We start from the raw sequence: 25,696 nt of genomic DNA, 5'->3' as shown, positions 1-25,696 counted from the left end.
ATGTGTAAGCTATTATCATTCTTCTATTCTTTTAAACTTTTTCTGTAGCGAGCGGGGAAGTTATTTTCATGATAGGCATGCGTAGCACTATATCTCATGCTTTTGATAATGTCTAAATAATTTTGTGGTAGGTCACAGTATTTTTCAAACTTATATACAGATGTCGCTATTGATAAAACTGAGGGTTTGTTACAAATGAAGAAAGACAACCCAAAGCCTAATGCATGCACTGCATTATCACTTATTTGTTTGCTTGATAAATTCACCACACAATCACTTCTAGCATTATTGGTCCAATCACTGTCGTTGATAAGGTTGTTTAATTTTCTGTCCAGTTTTCTAATGAAAGTGTCTGTAGTTCTGTGAAGTTTTCCATGTATTTCTTGCCTTAATGCGTGTTTCCAATCAGCGTAAATCAAGTAGTTGAAGTTACGTCAGGCTTTTTCCAGTTCTTTAAATTTCTCCTTTTCCTCCATTTTCACGGCAGCAATGCAACGTTTTAATATCATTGAAGAAAATTCGTTAAAAGGATGTTGATCGTATCTTCTTATGTGGTATGGTAGCAATGATTTGGGTAACACTTGTTCCGCCAGGCATTTTTTCAGGAATCTTTTGAGAGAGAGACAACACCTCCCGAATATCACACTTGTCCCCTTAAAATGGTACCGATATGTCGATGATATCTTAGTAGTCTTACCTGTTGGTATCGATGTAAATGATTTACGGTGTAAATTGAATAATTTAGTGCCATCCATAAAATTCACTGTTGAAATTGAAAATAACAATGTCACCCCTTTCCTAGATGTATTAATACATAGAGAATCTTTCCAATGCAAATTCAGTATTTATAGAAAACCCACAAATAATTTAACATATGTACATTTTTATTCTGGCCACCATCTTAACCCTCTTACGTCGACATTTTTTGTCTCCTGTGTGCCGACTGGACGTATTTTACGTCGACTTACAAAAGTTTTTTTTAAAATTCGCGGAAAAATACTTATAGGCCTACCAGCCTAAAACTTTTGAATCACGCCTTGGGGGATGCTGGGAGTTCACGGATCAAGGTGTTGTTTTGTTTACAATCGTTACGCAGGTGCGCAAGCGCAAATTTCTTTCTTGCCGCACTAAAAAGTATCTGTGACACATCTCGGAAATTATTTCGTCACTTTGACATAATTTTTGTACCATTATAAATTAGCCGTTACATGTAGTATTATATATGAAAATGTGCGCATTTTTATGTAGAATACAACAATAAAATACTCATGATTGTAGCTTTTATCAGTTTTGAGATATTTTCATATGAATAACGATAATTGCCAAAATTTCAACCTTCGATCAACTTTGACACTACCAAAATGGTCGAAAAACGCAATTGTAAGCTAAAACTCTTATATTTTAGTAATATTCAATCATTTACCTTAATTTTGCAACTAATTGAAAGTCTCTAGCACAATATTTCGATTTATGGTGAATTTATGAAAAAACTTTTTCCTTACGTCCGCGAGGTAACTCTTCCGAAAAAAATCATACATGCGATTGTGGTAATGTTTGCACCATTTTAAAATTAGCCGTTATATAAAGTTTTATATATGGAAATGTGCGCAATTTCATTCACAATACAACTAAAAACCAACCCATGGTTGTAGCTTTTATCAGTTTTGAGATATTTTCATATAAATAACGATAATTGCCAAAAATTTCAACCTTCGGTCAACTTTGACTCTACCGAAATGGGCGAAAACCGCAATTGTAAGCTAAAAACGCTTATATTCTAGTAATATTCAAGCATTTACCTTCATTTTGCAACAAATTGGAAGTCTCTAGCACAATATTTCGATTTATGGTGAATTTATGAAAAAAATAACATTTTCTTTATGTCCATGCGGTAACTCTTCCGAAAAAATCATACGTCCGATTGTGGTAATGTTTGCACCATTTTAAATTAGCCGTTACATAAAGTTTTATATATGAAAATGTGCGCAATTTCATGTAGAATACAACAATATTGAAGGTTGTATCTTTTTTCTCATTTTTAAAATATTTGCATATAAATCATGATAAATAGAAAAAAAACCACGTTCGGTCAACTTTGACTTCTACCGAAATGGTCGAAAAAACGCAATTGTAAGCTAAAAACTCTTACTGTCTAGTAATATTCAGTCATTTATCTTCATCTTGAAACAAATTCGAAGTCTATAGCAAAATATTTAGACTTATGGTGAATTTAAAAAAAAAAAACTCCTTCCCTCCGCTCGCGGATTCTCCGCCACAAATCTTCGAAATGAGTATGTCCCATTCTCGGAATATTTGCTCTGTTTCATATAGGCTTTTCATAGAGTTTTATATATGAAAATGTGCGCAATTTCATGTAGAATAAAACGAAAAATATTTGAAAGTTGTAGCTTTTCTTATTTTCGAAATAAATTGCATATAAAAAATATATATATATCAAACGCCACTCGGTTCAACTTTAACTCATCAGATATTGTCGAAACTGCAATTGTAAGCTAATACTCTTACAGTATAGTAAATATTCAATCGTTTGTGTCTTTATTTGAAAGAAATTGGAAGTCTCTAGGACAATATTTAGATTTATGGTGAATTTTTGGAAAAAATATTTGTTTACGTCCGCACGTTACGAATTCATGCATTATTTTGTGATAATATTTTCTCTGTGTTGCTTTTATTGTTTTACAATGTGTTATATACCAAAATGATCGCAATTTAATGTACATTACAACGAAAAAAAAGTAACTTGTTACCTTTAACCGTTTTGCGCACATCCCGATTTGAATAAAATTATATCTGAAATTTCGTTTTTGCACTATCATATATTGCATTATTTATATATGATAATGATAATGTTTTTCATTTCTGATGGTTGCATACTAAACGTCAGCCAATGACAAAAAAAGGAGCCAAAAATGAACTCTTAATCTTGAAAACTAAGTGCGCTGTGATTTTTTGAAAAAAATATTTTTTCCGCTTCCGCGCTCACTCCGAAACACCTCCGGCACATGGGAGACAATTTTTTTTTACCGCTTCGGCGTAAGAGGGTTAATATTAAAATTTCAATTTTTTCTTCTATGTTCCTACGCACTTTGCGTATCACGAGTCCACAATATCTTGACCAAGAAATAGAATACATAAAAGAGATAGGAAAGGATCTCTGCTACCCACCTCATTTAATTGATTTATGTTATCAAAAAGCTCACAAAAAGTTTTATAGTGTTGCTATTAACCCTTAAACGCCGAAGCGGTAAAAAAAAAAATGTCTCCCGTGTGCCGGAGGTGTTTCAGAGTGAGCACGGAAGCGGAAAAAATATTTTTTTCAAAAAATCACAGCGCGCTTAGTTTTCAAGATTAAGAGTTCATTTTTGGCTCCTTTTTTTGTCATTGGCTGAAGTTTAGTATGCAACCATCAGATGAAAAATTATCATTATCATATATAAATAATGCATATATGATAGCGCAAAAACGAAATTTCATATATAATTGTATTCAAATCGCGCTGTGCGCAAAACGGTTAAAGGTAACGAGTTACTTCTTTTTTCGTTGTAATGTACACTAAATTGCGATCATTTTGGTATATAACACATCGTAAAATGATGAAAGCAACACAGAGAAAATATTATTACAAAATAATGCATGAATTCGTAACGCACGGACGTAAACAAATATTTTTTTCACAAATTCACCATAAATCTAAATATTGTCCTAGAGACTTCCAATTTCTTTCAAAATGAAGTCAAATGATTGAATATTACTATACTGTAAGAATATTAGCTTGACAAATGCAGTTTTTCGACCATATCTGACTAGGTAAAGTTGACCGAATGTCGAATTTTTTTATATATATAATATGCAATTATTTCGAAAATAAGAATAGCTACAACATTTAAATATCGTTTTATTCTACATGAAATTGCGCACATTTTCATATATAAAACTCTATGAAATGCCTAATATGAAACGGACCAAATATTCCGAGAATGGAACGTACGCATTTCGGAGATTTGTGGCGGAGAATCCCCCGCGTGCGAGGGAAGGAAAGATTTTTTTAAAAATTCACCATAAATCTAAAATATTGTGCTAGAGACTTCGAATTTGTTTCAAGATGAAGATAAATGACTGAATATTACTAGACTGTAAGAGTTTTAGCTTACAATTGCGTTTTTCGACCATTTCGGTAGAGTCAAAGTTGACCGAACGTGGTTTTTTTTTCTATTTATCGTGATTTATATGCAAAATATTTCAAAAATGAGAAAAGCTACAACCTTCAATTATTTTTTGTTGTATTCTACATGAAATTGCGCACATTTTCATATATAAAACTTTATGTAACGGCTAATTTAAAATGGTGCAAACATTACCACAATCGCACGTATGATTTTTTCGGAAGAGTTACCGCGCGGACGTAAAGAAAATGTTATTTTTTTCATAAATTCACCATAAATCGAAATATTGTGCTATGAGATTCTTCCCCCCAATTTATTGCAAACTGAAGGTAAATGCTTGAATATTTCTAGAATATAAAGCGGTTTAGCTTACAATTGCGTTTTTTTTTCGACCATTTCGGTAGAGTCAAAGTTGACCGAATGGTTGAAAATTTGTCACTTATCATTTTTTATATGAAAAATATTCAAAACAAAATTGATAAAAGCTACAACCATGGGTTGTTTTTTGTTTTTAGTTGTATTGGTGCATGAAATTGCGCACATTTTCATATGTAAAACTTTATGTAATGGCTAATTTAAAATGGTGCAAACATTACCACAATCGCATGTATGATTTTTTTCGGAAGTTACCGCGCGGACGTAAGGAAAAGTTTTTTCATAAATTCACCATAAATCGAAATATTGTGCTAGAGACTTCCAATTAGTTGCAAAATTAAGTTAAATGATTGAATATTACTTAAATATTAGATTTTTAGCTTACAATTGCGTTTTTCGACCATATCGATAGAGTCAAAGTTGACCGAAGGTTGAAATTTTGGCACTTATCGTTATTTATATGAAAATATCTCAAAACTGATAAAAGCTACAATCATGAGTATTTTTTTGTTGTATTCTTCATAAAAATGCGCACATTTTAATATATAATACTCCATGTAACGGCTAATTTAAAATGGTACAAAAATTATGTCAAAGTGACAAAATAATTTCCGAGATGTGTCACAGATACTTTTTAGTGCGGCAAGAAAGAAATTCGCTCTTGCGCGCCTGTGTAACGATTGTAAACAAAACAACACCTTGATCCGTGAACTCCCAGCATCCCCCAAGGCGCGTGATTCAAGAGTTTTCGGCTGGTAGGCCTAAAAGTATTTTTCTGCAAATTTTTAAATAAACTTTTGTATGTCGACGTAAAATACGTCCAGTCGGCGTTTAAGGGTTAATGAAAAAGAAATGCCTAAAAATGTACTAAGCTTACCTTACTTTCGTGGATTTGAAAGCATAAAATCAACATTTAAATCGTTTAATGTTAATGTAGTGTTCTTTTATAACAATACCATTAAAGATATGCTAATTAAGAATAGTCCCGTAAGAAATAATAACATCATTTACAAAATTCCTTGTAAGGATTGCCCATCGTTTTACGTTGGTCAGTCAAGTAAAAATTTATGTGTACGTATTAAGCAGCATATGTATTCAGTTAGAACAGCCCAGACTTCAAATGCACTGTTTTTCCATCTAAGTGAAAAATCTCATTGTATTAATTGGGGTGATACCTCTGTAATTGCTAGATCTAATGATTATGTTTCAAGCAATTTACTGGAATTTGCAATTATACAAATCACTAATAAAAACAACCTAAATCTTAATCTGGGAATGTACCATTTGGACCCATTTGTAAGATGTTTATGAAGGACCTTAAAATAAATGAACTACTAATAAATTAGTCCCACATGTATATAGTTATTATTTCTCTCTCTCTCTCTCTCTCTCTCTCTCTCTCTCTCTCTCTCTCTCTCTCTCTCTCTCTCTCTCTCTGGTTCGATATTCTCTCTCCCTCTTTCTCTTGCTCGATATATATATATACATATATATATTTATATTTTCTTTCGTCTTTTCATTAATAATAATTTTTTGGGAAAATTTGTGTAAATTTCATGATATTAAGTTGTATATGCTTCCTTGTTTTTTCAAAATGTACTGTTTTCTGGAAGAATAACCTGTTTACTGTGTGTGTATCCTCCAAGGTGTGGCTACCCTCAGGCGTTTCCTCGTTTCTGTAGAGTGACATCGACATTAACTCTCAGGGGAGTGCTATAGCTAGACATTGTTGGGAAAATGACCATAGGATGGATTTCAAAAACAGTAGGCTTACATACAAAAGCAACAAAATTAGTCACAGGAGGGTAGTAGAAGGTGCACTTATCAGAGAGATTAAAGTAATTGAAGGAAACAAAGGTTTTACCTCAGAAGATGCCATAAGCCGAGCTTTGATATTAAAAGAAGCTAGCTCAGATTGACCCTGCTGACCTGGAGATTAGGTTTCCTGCCCAACAGACTTTTGGTGACCACACCCTTACCACAAGGGTGAATCCCATTTACCATCAGCTCAGGATATCAGAGTGACAAGATGGGATTGGCAACTCTCAAGAAAACCAGAACAGCCATCACATAAATGACAGCTCAACGAGAAGAAGTTCCAGAAGACTGCTGTGCCTTGACCCAGGCTTACATCCCAAACATCTCTTGAGAATGGGCCACAGACAGGGCCTGAAAGTACTTGAGTGTGGAGTAAAACTAAATGTAAATACTTAGAAGAAGTAAACAAGTTACAAAGTGATTTTGTGGGTTTCTTTTTCAATCTTCAGAAGAAAACTGAAAGAAGTTTTTGTTTGGTTCATCGACCTTATTGCTAATCTTGTAGTGTCAGTTTGGATATTAAGCCTTCTTTTGACTATGTTTTCCTCTGTAAAATCATTTTGCCTTAGCAAAGGGTCGGAACAAGACCGAAAGTACTCGGCTATCTCGCTTTTTCATTTTTTTCCTTCGTGGCAGCAAAACCTTTATATATATATATATATATTATATATATATATATATATATATATATATATATATATATATATATGTATATGTAATGTATATGTATATATCATATGCACAGACACACACACTACACTTATACACACGCACACACACACACGCAAAAATATATATATATATATATATATATATATATATATATATATATATATATATATATATATATAAATATATGTTTGTGTATGTATATATGATATGTATGTATGTATGTATTCGTATGTACTGTGCATGCATATAATATATATAGATATATATATATATGATATATATTATATCTAAATATATATATATTAATATATTATTATATATAAATTGACTAGTAAAAATGCTGGTACAACAGAATTCCATCTAATAAAATGAACGCATAAAAATGCCAAAATATAAAAAATAAGTACTATATTTCTAAGACTGCTGTCTCTCTCTTCAGGTAGGTAATGAATGAGAAAAGTTATAGAAAAGTAGTATCTATTTCTCTTTAATCTTCTTAAGCTTTGGTTGGAGGAAGAGTTTATCTGTGATATTTGAATCCCTGGTACCCTTTGAGATGGTCGTTACCTGTCTTTGTTTAATCAAGGCTGACTCTATCATCTGGCTTTTGTACCAATATTTGTTGCTATAAGTTATAAGTGATAAATTTCAGTTTAGTCTGTCATTATGATTATTTATATGGTTAAAAATATCAGAGCTCTGTTGTCCATACCTAACTGATCATTTATGTTTTATTAATCTCGGGGGAAGTGATTTTTCCTGTAAAACTGATGTAAGATTGGTCACATTCCAGGCGCAGGATTTCATAAACACCTGTGTCTTTGGGGATTGTCTTTTGTTGGACATTATTCAGGGATTTGGCTAGGGTGTTTGAGTAGGTAAAGGCAAAAGGGTTAGATTTTCCAAGAGTCTGGGTCACTGTCTTCATCCTGTCCAGAAATGTTTAGGACAGTAAGATTAATTGGTTAAGACAAAAGAGCTTTGAACTGTTGGAGAAATTTAGTCATTAACCCAAAACTACCTTGCATTTGGACCCATCATCTCATGTGCCGGAGCTTTCAGTTATAAAATTTAAATGATTAGCTGGCCTCTTTTCCCCTTTCTTAGGCACCATTTCTCCCTGTCACATTAAACATTCAGAAGATTTTTGTCATAAATTCAGAGAAGCACATATGCCACTTGACAACATAAAATACAGGACATTCTACAGTTTTTGAGGGAAAAATTTGCACCCTATGATGATCGTTTCCCACCGGCTCTTGGCATAATAATGTTAGTTGAGTTATGTGTATCTAATAATGTATTTTCATTTGGGGGGTCATTTTATAAGAAAAATTCCAGTGTAGATTGGGTATCCCTTAATAAGTCCTGCTTTAACTAATCTGCAATAAAACCCAAAAACCATGCTGTGGATGAGTTATGTAGATGATATTCTAACATTTTGGGATAATAGTTAGGGCGATTTCAATGAATTCCTTTCAAAATTTAAAGCATTTGTACTCAGCATCAAATTTAAAGTTGAATGGGTAACAGACAACAAAATTCCTTTTCTTGATGTTTTAATAATTAGTGACATCACAGAATACAAATTTACCATATACTGAAAACCAACATTCACACTTTCATGCATTGACTTCTTTAGTTATCATGACATTCCTATCAAGATAGGCATAGCCAGCAACCTATTCTTAAGAGCCTTACAAATTTGTTCCCCAACTTTCCTTGAAATGGAATTAGAACTAATTCGTAAGCTGCTTTCATCTTTAAGGTATCCTGACCATGTAATTGAGAAAGCAATTTGTAAGGCAAAAGTAATTTTCTACCGACCCCCATAAGACAAAATTAGAGGCACTCAACAATAAAATAAAAATAGCACGACTGGACAGGATTAACACAGTGACCCAGGCCCTTGGAAAATCTAACCCTTTTGCCTTTACCTACCCAAATACCCTAGCCAAATCCCTGATTAACGTCCAACAAAAGACAATCCCTATAGACACAGGAGTATATGAAATCCCATGCCTGGATTGTGACCAGTCTTACATCAGTTTTACAGAAAAATCACTTCCCCAGAGATTAATACAACATAAATATTTAGTAAGATATGGACAACAGAGTTCCGCATTTTTAACTATATAAATAACCATAACCACAAAATAAACTGGAATTCATCACATATAATTTATAGCAGCAAATGTCGGTACAAAAGCCAGGTGATAGAGTCAGCTTTGATTAAACAAAGATGATAATGAGCATCTCAAAGGGCACCGGAGATACAGATATCATAGATTAAAATCTTTCTCCAGCCAATGCTTAAGAAGATTAAAGAGGAATTATTAGCAGGAGTGACTTTGTAAACCGGCTACCTGTGGATGGATCTCTTGCTATAAATACCTCCTTTTCTGTAACTTTTCTCACTCATTACCCACCTGAAGAGAGGGACAGCAGTCTCTGAAATATAGCACTTACTTCCTATATTTTAGCATTTTTAGGGGCTGGGTTTTACTAATATACATTAATATATATATATATATATATATATGTTAATATATATCTATATCTTATATAATATATTATATATATATATATATATACATTACATATATATATATATATATATTATATCTATATATATATATATATATATAATATAATATAATATATATACATATATATATATATATATAGATAGATATATATATATATATATGGTGTGTGTGTGTGTGTGTGTGTGTGTGTGTGTGTGTGTGTGTACATTAAGCTACAAATGTCCTTTAATATCCAATTTGCACTACCTCAGAATAATATTTTTTTCATATATGTTTATGTTAATCGAAGGGGAATTGTTTTAGTTGTTGATAATAATATCGTCGTCCCATGGATTCGAACTCATGGGAGGACGAAATTACTATCAACTAAAAAATTCCCCTTCGGTTAACATACCTGAAAATATTTTAATTTCGAGGTAGAGAGAATTGGATATTAAAGGACAATTGTAGCTTAAAGCATGTATATGAATCACGGTGATGTGATAAGAATTCTTATATATATGTATACTATACACACACACACACACACACACACACACACACACACACACACACACACACACACACACACACACACAGTGGTCCCTTGTATTCAGGAATGGATGTGTACCAGTCCCTCCTGTGAATAGTTAGAATCTGCGAATAGTTGGAACCTCTATAAAAACACTGAAAACGGCCTATTTTGGCAAGTGAAACTAATGAAAAACCCACTAAAAATTTTTATACCTGGTTTTTAATAGTTTTATAAAAAAAAAAAAGTGCAGTTTATGATGAAATTAATAAAAACCTGGAATTTTGGGATACTTTTCATTGATAAATATCGCAAATAGGTGAATTTCCCGCAGACAATGGTTAGATATTGGTCCTTAGAGAAACTCACGAATATCCCCTTATATATATATATATATATATATATATATATATATATATATATATATATATATATATATATATAGGAAGAACACTTGAAGACTAGTAAACTAGTAACCATGGTAGTATCACAATTGACAGTGAATGGTCTCACCAAGACAAAAAATTGCCAAGGTGGAATATTAATAAAGCACAGTGAAGAAAGTTTGGGAATTGGGGGAAAAAGAATCACTATGTGTAGATTCCAAGATGTAGGTAATGATATTGATTTACTCAGTGGGATATTGCATGTTTCTGAAATTCTCTTTATTCATAGGTCACCTGGTTTTTTTTCAATTGCAGACCTATTACGTGGTGATAACCAGAACTCCAGACATTACATTGAGCTATAAGAATAGCATTAATCCAGATAAAGCAACATAGCACTGAAAAATATCTAATTTTCTACAATATTGTAGAGCTCAGTTCTGTTGTAAAGTCATGGTGTTTAATACCATGTGTGGTCATCTTTTTCTCCTCCATAAACTTAAGAAGTGTGCTATTTGGAAAGTTGGTGAAAATATGAAAATTAATGGAGAGACTTATTCAAAAGCCCCCTTCTAGTCACAAGAGCAGGTCTTCAGTACAGTATAGAGGTCATTAATACCTTAGGTGAACAATTTGCAAACATTTAACATAACCCAGATACATTTCCTTGGTACCATTATCACTTGTACGGGGAACAACATGAGCTTCTTGATTTCTCGTCTGGCAAAGGTGGGACTTCCTCTTCGTAGAGAGAATTAGATGCAATTCTAACATCATGAAGTTATACATTCCCAGCCCCTGATGATTTTTCATGCAATGGTAAAACATATTTCCATAAATACCAAGAATTTCATTACTGGTAAAGCATTATTAATGAAAAATACTGTAATATGATTGTAGTTTGCCACAGTTTGGAACCTTGCAATTATTTTAGTATTTTAAAGCTATAAGACGACCAACTGTTAGTAGTATGTTACTGCCCAATAGTTCTAGCATCATATGTATGCAAGTTGAAAGAAGTTGAAAAAGATTCTAATTGTCTGATTTGTATGTTTTTTCTTCTTAGAACAAGGTATACCTATTGTCATTTTGTATGTGACTATCACAAAATGCTTCAATGATAGATATCTTAGTTTGCCTAAAGTTGTTTAATGAAACTTCACATCCAAACTGCATACTTTAACCATATTTTTTTCACCTTGAGAAGGCTTATGAAACACAATCCTTAAAATTGCAGATTTTAAAATATGGGGAAAACTGCATTGTATGTCAGTTTCATTAGGTGAGAATTAGTAAAGTTTTATGTGGAATATCGTCAAGAAGGAGAAGTCCTCATGGGTAGTGTGCATTGCAAAATGCTGTTTGCTTTGATAATAAAATTAACATTCTCTATAAATGCCGTAGACATTCTACACATCCTATATGTCACTGACCTGTCTCTTTCTCTCTGTAGAACAAGAGTGATCTTGAATAGTTTCAGATTGTCAACTAGTAAGAGTAATTAGTTATTTTTGTTCTTTCAAAGTCTTCATCCAGACATAGGGATATTTACCAAAGATTACCAGATAATTTGTGTGGAATCAGAACATTTTTTCATAGTGATAATCAACCATAGCCTGACATGGGTACCACATTTTAAAAGTAGTTGCATACACTTTATGGTGCACAGATAGCCCAACTTTTAAGACTATTTTATTATATAAATTCCTCTGCCTCCAAAGATTAATATTACTGAAAATGGAAACTAACTAGAAACAAAAAAAATATGTAAATTGACAATTAAAAGAATCTTTAAAATGGTCAAACTTGGGAACTTTTCATGATTGGCAAGGTACAGTAGTTAATCACTTTCAGCAACTACCTTAGACTTAGAAATATATTCTTAAATTTTGCATAAAGACTGCTGCATTTTGGAAAATCATGCAGTATCACCTGGGGATGAATTCATAGTATAAAATCTACACTATAAATATTTTACAAGAAAAATAAGAGAAAGCTAAGCTTATTCTTGTCTCTTAGCAACCAAAACTGAAGTAGCAAGTTTTTCTTGCCTATTAACATAAACTGCATAAGTATTTGCAAGTTCAATGTACTTCTACTTAAGGGATATCACCCAAAAACCTACTTAAGGTAGAATGAGGAAAATTGGTTTGACACCACCAGACCACAGGCCTCATTATTGTTGGACCATGAAGCTCTTACAGAATGCCAATGAAGTTCTTTTGGGGTTGCCAGTGAAGATGTCCCTAATGTCTTGAGCACATGAGTAAGGTGGAGTCCATTGAATGTACCTGATGACCCATATGCTCCCTGAAGCAGAAGTAAATAGTGTTCTTTTATTTCTCTGGGCCCACAAAAATGCGTCTCTACTCTAGACAAAGACTTTTCATTCTTTTTGGATAATTTTGATGAGTGCACACTGTTCAAAGTAACATCTCTTACTGTTCGTCTCCAACAAAGTCCCAAAGGGAAGGTATTAAGAGAGAAATCTCAAATGGTGGATTGACGGATTATGAGTTTTGGCCTTAAACTCTGTGCATAATGAGATTGATTTGATTGTAATTTATGGTTACTACCACTGATGTCGCGTGTGGTGGCAGCTTGACAAATAGTGTGATTACTGGGACCCCTTGTGGCCTTGTCTCATTTGAGTACTTTGCTTTACGTGTTCAGAGGTAGTTTTGAGAGGAGTGTTTGTATGGATGGTAACTCTGTTTCATCCAATAACCACAGAGACATTCGTATTTCTGGACCCAAAAGCAGACTGGTAATTATACTACAAGATCATTTTCTGTTAGTTATAGAATGTGACCCTGAGTCCTTCCCTCTGTAACAAAGAGAAAAGGGATTGTGGCATAGTTTAACTTATCAGATAAAGCTGCCAACTGACAGTTGAGTTCTACAGGATTTAGCAAAGTGGTGCCTCCCACAGGGTTTAGGGGGCTAGGGGATGGAACCTTCTTGACATGGGAGGCTGGGCAGACCAAGTAGCAGGTCTGTTGCTAGTGCCTCCTAACACAGGAGCAGTTACAGAATGGGTCATGGGGCCTCGTAACAAGAAAATCATGTCAGACCAAGTGGTTCAGTTGGTAGTGCCTCCCAACGAAGGGGATGGGACAGACTGGGTAATGGATTAGTTGCAGAGGTACAGATGTGTACTACACAGCCTATTACAGCACCATCCAGACACACTAGGACACTCACCCTCTTTTATGGTAGTACCACCATCCTTATACCGAGTCATCATATATGAAAGGTGATATGCTTGCGTCCCTGTAGGAACAAATACCAAATTTTTATAGTGATATGTATTTTCCTTAGCATACTAAGTGTAGCCTTTCAAATTGGAGGAATTCTGCCTCTGTCTCCCTGCTTCTACTGCCAGTGTTGCATATCTTGTGACCAAAAGTCCAGTGGAGAAGGCATTGTGAAAGGGCATGTCTTAGCCCCCCAACTTCCATGGGTATCATCCCTCTTATTCAGTACATATGTACTTCACATATGAAAGGCTGCAGTTGTATATCTAGGAAAAGGGCAACTTACAAATTTGGTATACTTTAATAGTTTCATTTGGTATGTAATGGTAGCTAGGAGAATGTTATTTAGGAATAGCATAAATATGAGAGAGAGAGAGAGAGAGAGAGAGAGAGAGAGAGAGAGAGAGAGAGAGAGAGAGAGAGAGAATTAGTCACAGGAGAGTCTTGAACAGTAGCCATAACACGCGCAAAAGTTTTAATCTAAGTGCCCCCATAAAAATCATCGCCATCGCCTGTGACATCGCCGGAAACTCGACAGTTTCAGTGACATCATTAGTTCCACCCACAAGGGGAGGAATTAAGTCAATTCATCAGACATAAAGTACGGCGTAAGGTAATCTGCAACCAATATGAATGACCAGCAGGCGGGACAAAAGCTTATCCCCGTCTATTCTAGGTGGGACATTCTCCTTTGTAGAATCTTCGAGACCAGCTACAAAGAAGAGCACCAGTTGGAAAAAGAAAGGGCCGCCGGACAGCCATGACGAAAGTAGGTCAGCTACCCAGAGCTGTTGAGGTCAAGAGAAACTTCATTTTTCAATTCGTAGTCTTCAAATAAAGAAGAGAAATCAAACAAACAAAAGTAAAAACTTTACAAAATAGTGCCAGCTAGTGTGGATCCAGAGAAGGTGTAAAAAGTGCAGTGTGAAGAAAGAAAAATTACACAAACCAGAACTCAATATGAATCGACTCAATAATTTAATAACAGACGGTGAAGTGAATCATAACATTATGAAAACATTTTGCGCTTCAAACATCAACTAATGAAGTGAAATAATTTATAAACTTTACTACTTAACCATAACGAGAACAAGTTTTCCCCGAAGATTGAAAAACAAAACGTCAGTGAATGACTGCGCGATAAACATAACAATGCAAGTGAAATAACAGTAGAAGAACACAGCAGCGAATCCTTGCCGAAGAACGAAATCAGAGAAAAACTCAGCATCATTCAAGATTGATTTTGAAACACAACAGTTGAATTCGAGTGCCAATATTGAGGAAAGTGTTACCGAAATTTAATTTAACAAAAGGACAACAGACACATATATACGTAAGTTGTGATGAAACTGAATTTTTTTGTTCTCTCTCTATAAGAGTGTGTGAAAAAATCCTTATTCTCTCTCTTAGAAAATATAAAACATTTTGAATTCTCTCTCAATAATGATATAAAAATTTTATTGTTCTCTCTAAATATATATATTTTTTCTTGTTAAATATTTTTTAATAGATTTTGATAGATAGGAATTTTTTTTTGTACTTGACACTCGGTTGGTGGTATATGATTTCTGAATACGTATTATGTTTGTGTATCATTTTATTTGAATGACTTTTTCTGTGGACAAGTAGAAGATACCAATCCTGACAAGAATAGGCTAAAAGCCTATTCAGTGAATCATTGGTTAGCTGATGCAGACAGTCGCATATCTTTAGGGGAAATAACTGATGAAAGAGCTAAGATTAATGAAGCCTTGCTTCTTGATAGTTCAGAATGCGGTGATGCTCATAAAACTTTGAATTCTCTTAGTTTCAGCAAATTAACTAAATATGATGAATTCAAAACAATTTGTGTATTGCTCTGGGAACCAGTAAGTAAAGCAGACACATTATATAATGTTACTAAATTCCTTAACCTGCAATATGAATCCATAGCAAATCTATGCATATTTTGAAAATGCCATAGACAAAATAACATAGGACTTACAGATAACATAGGAGATAAGACGCAGTTCAGTGATGATGAAAGGGACTTAGTTAGTCTATGATATATATTGAGCTACTTGTCATTTGTTAGTCTATGATATATATTGAGCTACTTGTTTTTTGGAACAATATATGCACTTGCAGAAGATGAAAAGAAGGCTTTCAGGAAAATTAAAATTGATCCAAAGAGTAATAGCCTTCATGCATTAAAAACAAAGGCAAGAAATCCAGAAGACAGAAATAAATCTTTCCAAGGAATTTGTTGGGTAACAGAAAAATAAAGTGAAACGAAAGGCAGAAATAACAATCCTTCACATAGAATGAATAATAAATACTATGATAATTCCAGACAAGTAAGGAATAGATCAACTTCCTTCCAAGGGAAATATGCCCAAAATACTAAAAGAAAATGGAATCCAAACCAGAAAGGAAGAGAGAATCATTCAAGGAATGGTCCACCCATAACATATAAGCCTGATCAATCTTCAAACACAAATAACTCAAATCAAGTGAACTATTCAGCTCAAGGAGTGAGACCAACGGCAGCAAGCGAAAACTGTGGGTATACAAATCATGAAAGTTGCTTTTAGATGTCCAATTCTGTATTGTGATAATAGTTATTAATTGCAATCAGTCAGTCAACCACATTTAATTTCTGCTTGGTCAATGGTGAACATCATGCAATACATGAGATTACTTCTACTCAGAGTCATGTGATTAGATAGGTTGACTTCTTTCTTTTACAATAGCCATACAGGCAGTCCCCAGTTACCGGTAGTCTTGGTAAATGGCAATTGGGAAAAGCGCCATAAAATTGGCGATTTATGGCGCCATAGCAAGGCGAGTTTCAGTTAATGGCGCCATAAGGTGCTGGTAATAGAGTTATGGAGCCATAACGTACCTAAAGGAGGCCCATTAACTGGTTATCGGCGCCATTAACCGAAATTTGGCGCCATAAGCGCCGTAAATCACCGAATGTGTGTTAATGGTGCCTTTTGCTTATCAGCACCCCACCAAGAAAGAACCCCCTCCGATAACCGGGGACTGCTTAGTGTTGTTTCTGGAAGTAACATTTTCAAATGTGTCAAAGAAACTGCACTTCATAATTAAATGTAAATGCTCTTAAATATTTTAGTATGTTTAAACCTTTCAATTTTTCTGTTTAAATTTATGGTTTAATGTATTCATATTCAGATATTCAGTAAATTTTAATGAGTAATTACATATATATGCATTTGATTTGTATAGTATTAATATTTTTGAAAAAAAATTCCTACCAAGAAAACATTTGTATTCTCTGTATTTTTTACCAAATATATTTACAACGCATTCATTTAATATATTAGAAAAGGAATATTTACTTAACACTACATGTTTTTTATTTTTGTATTTGATTTTGCTTAAAATTTTGTTCCATCTAAATATGATACAAATTTTTAGGTACAGTAAGTACTATAAAATAAAGATGTTACCATAAGGTGTTTATTAATGGGATGAAACGTTCATGTGGAATATATGGTGCACATTACAGGAGAAGGCAAGAAGTGACACACTAGATATTAGTGTAAAAGATTTGACCTTGAAATTGTCAGAAGCAAATACTGAATTGACTAAATGCCAAGAGAGTTTGAAGACCTCAGCTTTAGAAAATGAAGCTGAGCTTAAAAAGGTATACTTTACTTTGATTTAATTCTTGTTGAGTTTTGTTTTTTGGTATTTGTGTGAATTTTATGTTATTCTGGAAGCTGGGAGTTTTACTAAACCGTATCTTGGAAATAGCTATGAATGTGCTTAAAGTATCTGTTAAGCTTGCACACTGATAAGTTGAGTACCTGTTGTAGGTTGCTATTTGAATGCATGCATTAGTGCCAAATTTTTCCTTAAAACAAATATATCATGATTTGTGCAATTTATGTCATTGTCAGCCATTTGTTTTGTGTTCTACATGTTTAAAAGTCTTAAAGCCATTGCACTTAAATTTTCTGGTAAGTGACGGTAAGAGCTTTTTTGTGAACCTTGTAAACTAAGAATTGTTAAAATGCCATTTTTAAGGTGATGCCTGTGTAGTTCAGCGTACAGTAAATATATGTTTTCATCGTCAACTCTTCGTACATCATAATTTCCAAATTATTCTTCCAGCCACTTTCACAGGGTTTACACTAACCCTTTCCACTTTTGCATATTCAACAGGATCTCTCTTCTATCTTCCATATTCAGACATGTTCAGCAGATCTTCAAAGTACTGACTCCATCAACCCAAGCTTATACTGCATTCACTTCAAACACATATATTTTGCATTTCTTATTCGAAGGTCCATTTATTGTTTTGCATCAATTTCCTTGTAGAACAATTTATTTTTCAGCATTTATTTCCCTGTAGAGCAGCTAAGTCTCCCTAAAGTTTTATTTAACATTTGTTTATTTTTATTACTTGACATATTGTTATTTTGTTTATTTTTACTACTTGGCATATTGTTATATCATCTTCTTCTTGACTACTCTCTCCATCTTTCAGTATAGTACTTATACTTGGTCTTCTCCCCCATGATACAAATGTACCTCAAATAATCTCCCTTTTCCCTTCACAAAATTTTTTTTTTGTATATTAGACTTACACAGTAATTATATAGCTATAAGTTTTCCATGTACGGCAGCCTAATTTAAATTTCGCTTGTAGTGCTTCTGTTGCTGAGTGTAGGTATACAGTGCCGTTCCCTAACATCAATACTAGGAACTACTAATTAGCTAAGCACTTTATTTTGTTTTCTGCCATGCTTCGCTAAATAACAGGTGCTTACAGCAGCTCTTATTCTTATTTTCCGGTTATATCACTGGATTTCGGTAGTGTTACACAACCACCGGAAAGCATTCGTAGCCTTCGAGCAGAATAAGTCTTGACCTTTGTTTAATTCAGATTATCATCAAGCTGGATTTTGTATTCTCCCTTCGCTTCCCAAACCTAACGTCAATTATACTCTCTTAGTTTATTTGTTTTTGCGCCTGACTCTGACGCTTCCTTCCCATGCCTTTGCCAGCCTTTTATTTTGATGATCATGAGTTTATCAATGTAACAGTGAAGTGTTGTGTGTGGAGGTGTTTGATACTTGTCCCTCAGTTCTCTTAGGCAAAGGTCACTGTCCCGCTCCCCTGCACTGGGCAGAAGACATACCAGAGGTCCAAGGGAGGTCGGGGGGTACATTCAGGTGGTCGTGAAACTTGTTGTCGGTCCCAGGTATTGACAGACAGCCGCTGGAAAGGCGTATTTTTCTGGATACGTGTAAGAGGAGGTGACTATCTGGCCCCTTGGATCTCCTAGACCTAGTCACTGTCCTGCTCCTTAACACCGAGAAGACATACTGGTAGTTGAAGGGAGTCCAAGGGGGTTGCCCCTGGTAGTTGCCCCCTCTGTCGAGCCTGTAGCTCTTCCCAGGTATTGACAAACTTTTTTGGATTATGGATATTTGTTCGAATATTTATTAGCATTTTGCTTTGTAAATTAAATTATATATATATATATATATATATATATATATATATATAATATATATATATATATATATATATAATACACGGCAGTCCCCGGGTATGACGGGGTTCCGTTCTTAAGACGCGTCGTAACCCGAAAAATCGTCGTAAGCCGGAACGACATTGTTGAAAACATGTCCACAGGGAAAATTTCACTAATTTGCAATTTTTCTTAGGGCCGTATCTCTAAAATTATCACTAATTTACTTTTTTCATGTGCAACACTGTGTATTCACAAATTACTGTATATTTTCATTAAAATACAAAGAGAGAGAGAGAGAGAGATTACATAAAACCATTAAATTCGTTGACCATTGTATGGCATTGTTACTTTCCCAGCTCCGAGTGTCACTGGAGTTATGAGGTAGGGAAATTGATACAGAAAAAGACGAAGGGAAGAATTTTCTTTTGAAATTAGTTATCGTATTATTACTACTTCTATTGTTATTATTATTATTATTATTATTATATTATATTATTATTATTATTTGAAAATATAATAAACATGTGCATCTACCATAAAAATTCTCTCATCTCAGTAAGAAAGAGGAATTATCCTTACAAGTGAAATGGAAAGGTCATTTTCATCTCTTTAAAATACGACCATTATGAATTTTGCAATTACAGTTTTATTATTATTATTATTATTATTATTATTATTATTATTATTATTATTATTATTATTATTATTATTAAATAACTGAAATTATCAATAAACATTTTACATACTAGTACCATAAAAAATTCTTTCATCTCGGTAAGAAGAGAGAGAGAGAGAGAGAGAGAGAGAGAGAGAGAGAGAGAGAGAGAGAAGAGAGGAGAGAGAGGAGAGATGACGAGAGGGAGAGCGAGAGAGAGAGAGAGAGACGAGAGTGTTTATCTCTCTCTGTTCTCTCAAAAAATACTTATAACGCTTCCAGCGAAAGAGAGGGAGTTACCACTATGACACATTATTATCTTGTGTGGCAAAAGAGAGAGAGAGAGAGAGAGAGAGAGAGAGAGAGTTAACCTTAATTAAAAGTGACATGGATAGATTAGTATTGTATTTCTTTAAAATACTATCACATGAATTTTGTAATTACAGTTATTATTATTATTATTATTATTATTATTATTATTATTATTATTATTATTATTATTATTATTATTATTATTATTATTTGAAATTATTAAAAACAAATAGTACGAGTACATAAAAAATCTCGAGTCTCAGTAAATGAGAGAGAGAGAGAGAGAGAGAGAGAGAGAGAGAGAGAGAGAGAGAGAGAGAGAGAGAGAGAGAGAGAGGAGGGGGGAAATTTCATGAGCACTTGATGACAACACAGCAGCTCTTCCCCCTCCTGGCTGTCACAGAACTTTATATATCTGACAGTTTTAGTACCTGGAGTTAGAGAAAGGTTAGAGAAAGATGACTGGGATTTCCTTCATTCTTCCATAATTTTTTAAATATATAAGCTAAAATCTTACTAATTCACTATGGTATTTTCTTTAATGAATTGATATTATTGCTGTATAAATTAATATTAATATTTGAAAATAGTAAATCATTTATTTATCATACAAAAAAAACATACATCTTTGTAGTAGAGAGAGAGAGAGAGAGAGAGAGAGAGAGAGAGAGAGAGAGAGAGAGAGAGAGAGAGAGAGAGAGAGAGAGAATTATTATTTTTATCATGTGATATCATTTCAGCTTATTAAACTTACTAATACGTATTAATCAAAATGAATATTTGAAAATTAGTAAATCATTTTTGTATTATAAAAGTGTATTTAGTCATGAAAATAAACATCAATATACACTAATTAGTGATTATTTTTGTTGGAAAATACAAAGAGAGATAGAGAGAGAGAGAGAGAGAGAGAAACTATGGTTTTTATATGGATTCTTTAAGTGAAATAATGTTTCAATGATATTTTGCTGTTTTTTGTATTAAAAGGATATGTGCACTGTTTGAGAATGCGTTCCTTATCCTTGACTATGGTTACCATACAGTTTAATAGCGTAAATTAATTTATCCACCCTCTGCTCAGAAACTAGTTCTGTGTATGAGGTATCGTTAAAAAGCATAAAAAACCGTCGTAACCTTGGAATTTGCGTTGTAATCTAACCAGAAACTTAGTTTTGTTAATTATGTATGCTGGAAACAAGCAATGATTTTTTCATTATTTGCGCTTTTGGACTGTTATAAACTGCGCATCCCAAGCTAGTGTATTCATTCGCTTGGAAACTAGTTCCGCACATGAGACGTCACTAAAAAAATTTAAAAAATACGACATAAAAAGTGTCGAAAATCATCATAACCTCAAAATTTTTGTTGTAATCTAACCAAAAACTAATTTTTATTAAACGCCGACTGGACGTATTTTACGTCGACATTTTTTGTCTCTCGGGTGCTGACTGGACGTATTTTACGTCGACATACAAAAGTTTTTTTTAAAATTTGCAGAAAAATACTTTTAGGCCTACCAGCAGAAAACTCTTGAATCACGCGCCTTTGGGGGATGCTGGGAGTTCACGGATCAAGGTGTTGTTTTGTTTACAATCGTTACGCATGCGCGCAAGCGCGAATTTCTTTCTTGCCGCACTAAAAAGTATCTGTGACACATCTCGGAAATTATTTCGTCACTTTGACATAATTTTTGTACCATTTTAAATTGAGCCGTTACATAGAGTATTATATATGAAAATGTGCGCATTTTTATGTAGTATACAACAAAAAAATACTCATGATTGTAGCTTTTATCGGTTTTGAGATATTTTCATATAAATAACGATAAGTGCCAAAATTTCAACCTTCGGTCAACTTTGACACTACTGAAATGGTCGAAAAACGCGATTGTAAGCTAAAACTCTTATATTTTAGTAATATTCAATCATTTACCTTAATTTTGCAACTAATTGGAAGTCTAGCACAATATTTCGATTTATGGTGAATTTAGAAAAATCTTTTTCCTTATGTCCGCGCGTAACTCTTCCGAAAAAAATCATACATGCGATTGTGGTTAATGTTTGCACCATTTTAAAATTAGCCGTTTTACATAAAGTTTTTATATAGGAAATGTGCGCAATTTCATGCACTATGCAATTAAAAACAACCCATGGTTGTAGCTTTTATCAATTTTGAAATATTTTCGTATAAAAAATGATAAGTGACACATTTTCAACCTTCTCGGTCCAACTTTGACTCTACCCGAAATGGTCGAAAAAACGCAAATTGTAAGCTAAAACGCTTATTTTATTTAGTAATATTCAATCATTTACCTTCATTTTGCAACAAATTGGAAGTCTCTAGCACATTTTATTTCGATTTATGGTGAATTTATGAAAAAAAAAAATAAAATTTTTTCTTTACGTCCACGCGGTAACTTCCGAAAAAATCATACGTGCGATTGTGGTAATGTTTGCACCATTTTAAATTAGCCATTACATAAAGTTTTATATATGAAAATGTGCGCATTCATGTAGAATACAACTAAAAATAATTGAAGGTTGTAGCTTTTTCTCATTTTTGAAATATTTGCATATAAATCACGATAAATAGAAAAAAAACCATGTTCGGGCAACTTTGACTCTACTGAAATGGTCGAAAAACGCAATTGTAAGCTAAAACTCTTACAGTCTAGTAATATTCAGTCATTTATCTTCATCTTGAAACAAATTCAAAGTCTCTAGCACAATATTTAGATTTATGGTGAATTAAAAAAAAAAACTTTCCTTCCCTCCGCGCGCAGATTCTCCGCCACAAATCTCCGAAATGCGTACGTCCCATTTCTCGGGAATAATTTGGTCCTGTTTCATATTAGGCCATTTCATAGAGTTTTATATATGAAAATGTGCGCAATTTCATGTAGAATAAAACGAAAAATCATTGAAGGTTGTAGGCTTTTCTAATTTCCGAAATAATTGCATATAAGAAAATATATATAAAAAAATTCGACATTCGGTCAACTTTAACTCGTCAGATATGGACGAAAACTGCAATTGTAAGCTAATACTCTTATAGTATAGTAATATTCAATCATTTGTCTTCATTTTGAAAGAAATTGGAAGAATTTTTGAATTTGTGAAAAAAATATTTGTTTACGTCCGTGCGTTACGAATACATGCATTATTTTGTGATAATATTTTCTCTGTGTTGCTATTATCGTTTTACAATGTGTTATATACCAAAATGATTGCAATTTAGTGTACATTACAACGAAAAAAAGTAACTTGTTACCTTTAACCGTTTTGCGCACAGCGGGATTTGAATACAATTATATATGAAATTTCGTTTTTGCGCTATCATATATCGCATTATTTATGTATGATAATGATAATTTTTTTCATTTCTGATGGTTGCATACTAAACTTCAGCCAATGACAAAAAAAGTAGCCAAAAATGTACTCTTAATCTTTAAAACTAAGCGAGCTGTGATTTTTTGAAAAAAATATTTTTCCGCTTCCGTGTTCACTCCGAAACACCTCCGGCACACGGGAGACAATTTTTATTTTACCGCTTCGGCGTTTAAAGGTTAAGGAAATACAATAATCTTTCCTTTCACTCTTTTAATTAAAGTTGACTCTCTCTCTCTCTCTCTCTCTCTCTCTCTCTCTCTCTCTCTCTCCTTACAGAGATTTATGTTTTTTGTATGATAAGCAATAATATCAATTCATTGAAGAAAATGCTATTATAAATCAGTAAGATATTAGTTTATAGATTTAAAAATTATGTAAGAATAAAAGGAAATCCCATAACACATCTTTTATTTTCCAGACTTGGAGAGAAGGGGACAGCCAGGGTTGGCAAGCGTTGCATCTTAGTGGATCTGAATAACCTTGCCGTCTTGGCTGTCAAAGGATATTCTCTCTCTCTCTCTCTCTCTCTCTCTCTCTCTCTCTCTCTCTCTCTCTCTCTCTCTCTCTCTCAGGGAAAGCCTCTCTTTAGCCCGTTGGTAGTAACACATATGCACACTATGTGTGTTCATAGTGTTTTAAAAATGCTAGTAAAGGTACACATCATTGGGAGACAAAAAACTAACATAAATTTCTATTTTTTTTGTTAGTCGTTAGTAAAGAGAAGATTAATATTTCTGAGAGAATAGAGAGATAAACTCTCTCTCTCTCTCTCTCTCTCTCTCTCTCTCTCTCTCTCTCTCTCTCTCTCTCTCTCTCTCTCTCTCTCTCTCTCTCTTGCTGAGATGAAAGAATTTTTATGGTGCATGTGTGTAATATGTATATTGATATTTTCAGCTAATGATAATAATAATGGTAATATAATTGTAATTACAAAATTCGTATGTGATAGTATTTTAAAGGAATAAAAATAACCTTTCCATTTCACTTTAAGGAAGGATAACTCCCCTCTATTACTGAGATGAGAGAATTTTTATGGTAGACGTATTTCAAATAATAATATAACTAATTTCAAAAGAAAATTCTTTCCCTCCTCTTTCTTTATATTATTTCCCCTCATCTTCTTTCTAACTCCAGAGAAGCTCCAAGTCCAGAGCGTGGTCAGTTTGGTCTTGGCCTGCCACCTCGGTGGCCGCGAGTTCGAATCTCGGGCATTCCATTGAAGGTTCAGAGATGTGTATTTCTGGTGATAGAAGTTCATCTCGACGTGGTTCAGAAGTCACGTAAAGCCGTTGGTCCTGTTGTTGAATAACCACTGGTTCCATGCAACGTAAAAACACCATGCAAACAAACAAACAAACAAATGTCAATTAATGTGACAGGAGGGGAGGGGAGTGGTACCCTAATTGGTCAACGATTTTAATGATTTTTAGGCAATTTCTCTCTCTCTCTCTCTCTCTCTCTCTCTCTCTCTCATTATACATGTGTGTAAGGTATTTATTATTAAGAATTTCCAATGAAGATAATATATATTAATATAATAATAATATAATAACTTTAATTATAAAATTCATATATGAGTACTTTAAAGAAGTACAATAATCTTTACATTTCACTTTTAATTAAGGACAGTCTCTCTCTCTCTCTCTCTCTCTCTCTTCTACTCTCTCTCCTCTATCTCTCTCTCTCCTCTCTCTCTCTCGCTCTTCTCTCTCTGCTGTGTTAGAAGTACATGTACTTGCTATCTTTTACTTTTTATGTGTTAAAGTTCGGAACTTTCAAAATTATAAGTTAATAATATTGATTTCAAAGATTTAAAATACCTCTTTTTTGGCAATAAGATAAAATCATTTAAGACAAATTTGATGTTGGATGTCATATAAGGTATGCATTTGGTATTTGAAGTTTTCAAGATAGGCATTTGTATAAGCATTTCTCTCTCTCTCTCTCTCTCTCTCTCTCTCTCTCTCTCTCTCTCTCTCTCTCTCTCTCTCTCTCTCTCTCTCTCTCTCTCTGCCAAAGGATTGATAGATCGACAAATAGATACCTCTCTGTGGAAAAGATATATGTATTTATGGGAGCGGAAGAAGTGTTATCTAT

The 25,696-nt window shown here is 33.5% G+C and overlaps 1 protein-coding gene across 1 annotated transcript in view; it reads left to right on the top strand.

Annotated features, from left to right (window-relative positions):
- The window catches only part of LOC135225786 (uncharacterized), a gene marked incomplete in the record, with an annotated part of 392,131 nt that overhangs the window by 153,809 nt on the left and 212,626 nt on the right, over nt 1-25,696 (top strand). The window contains 1 exon segment of the mRNA XM_064265264.1: nt 17,267-17,404. Within this exon segment, the coding sequence (XP_064121334.1) occupies nt 17,267-17,404 (138 nt within the window).

This window comes from Macrobrachium nipponense, chromosome 13, assembly GCF_015104395.2.
Source record: "Macrobrachium nipponense isolate FS-2020 chromosome 13, ASM1510439v2, whole genome shotgun sequence".
Lineage (NCBI taxonomy): Eukaryota > Metazoa > Arthropoda > Malacostraca > Decapoda > Palaemonidae > Macrobrachium > Macrobrachium nipponense.
Note: the sequence above shows the minus strand (reverse complement) of the source record. Positions and strands in the feature narration are given on the sequence as shown.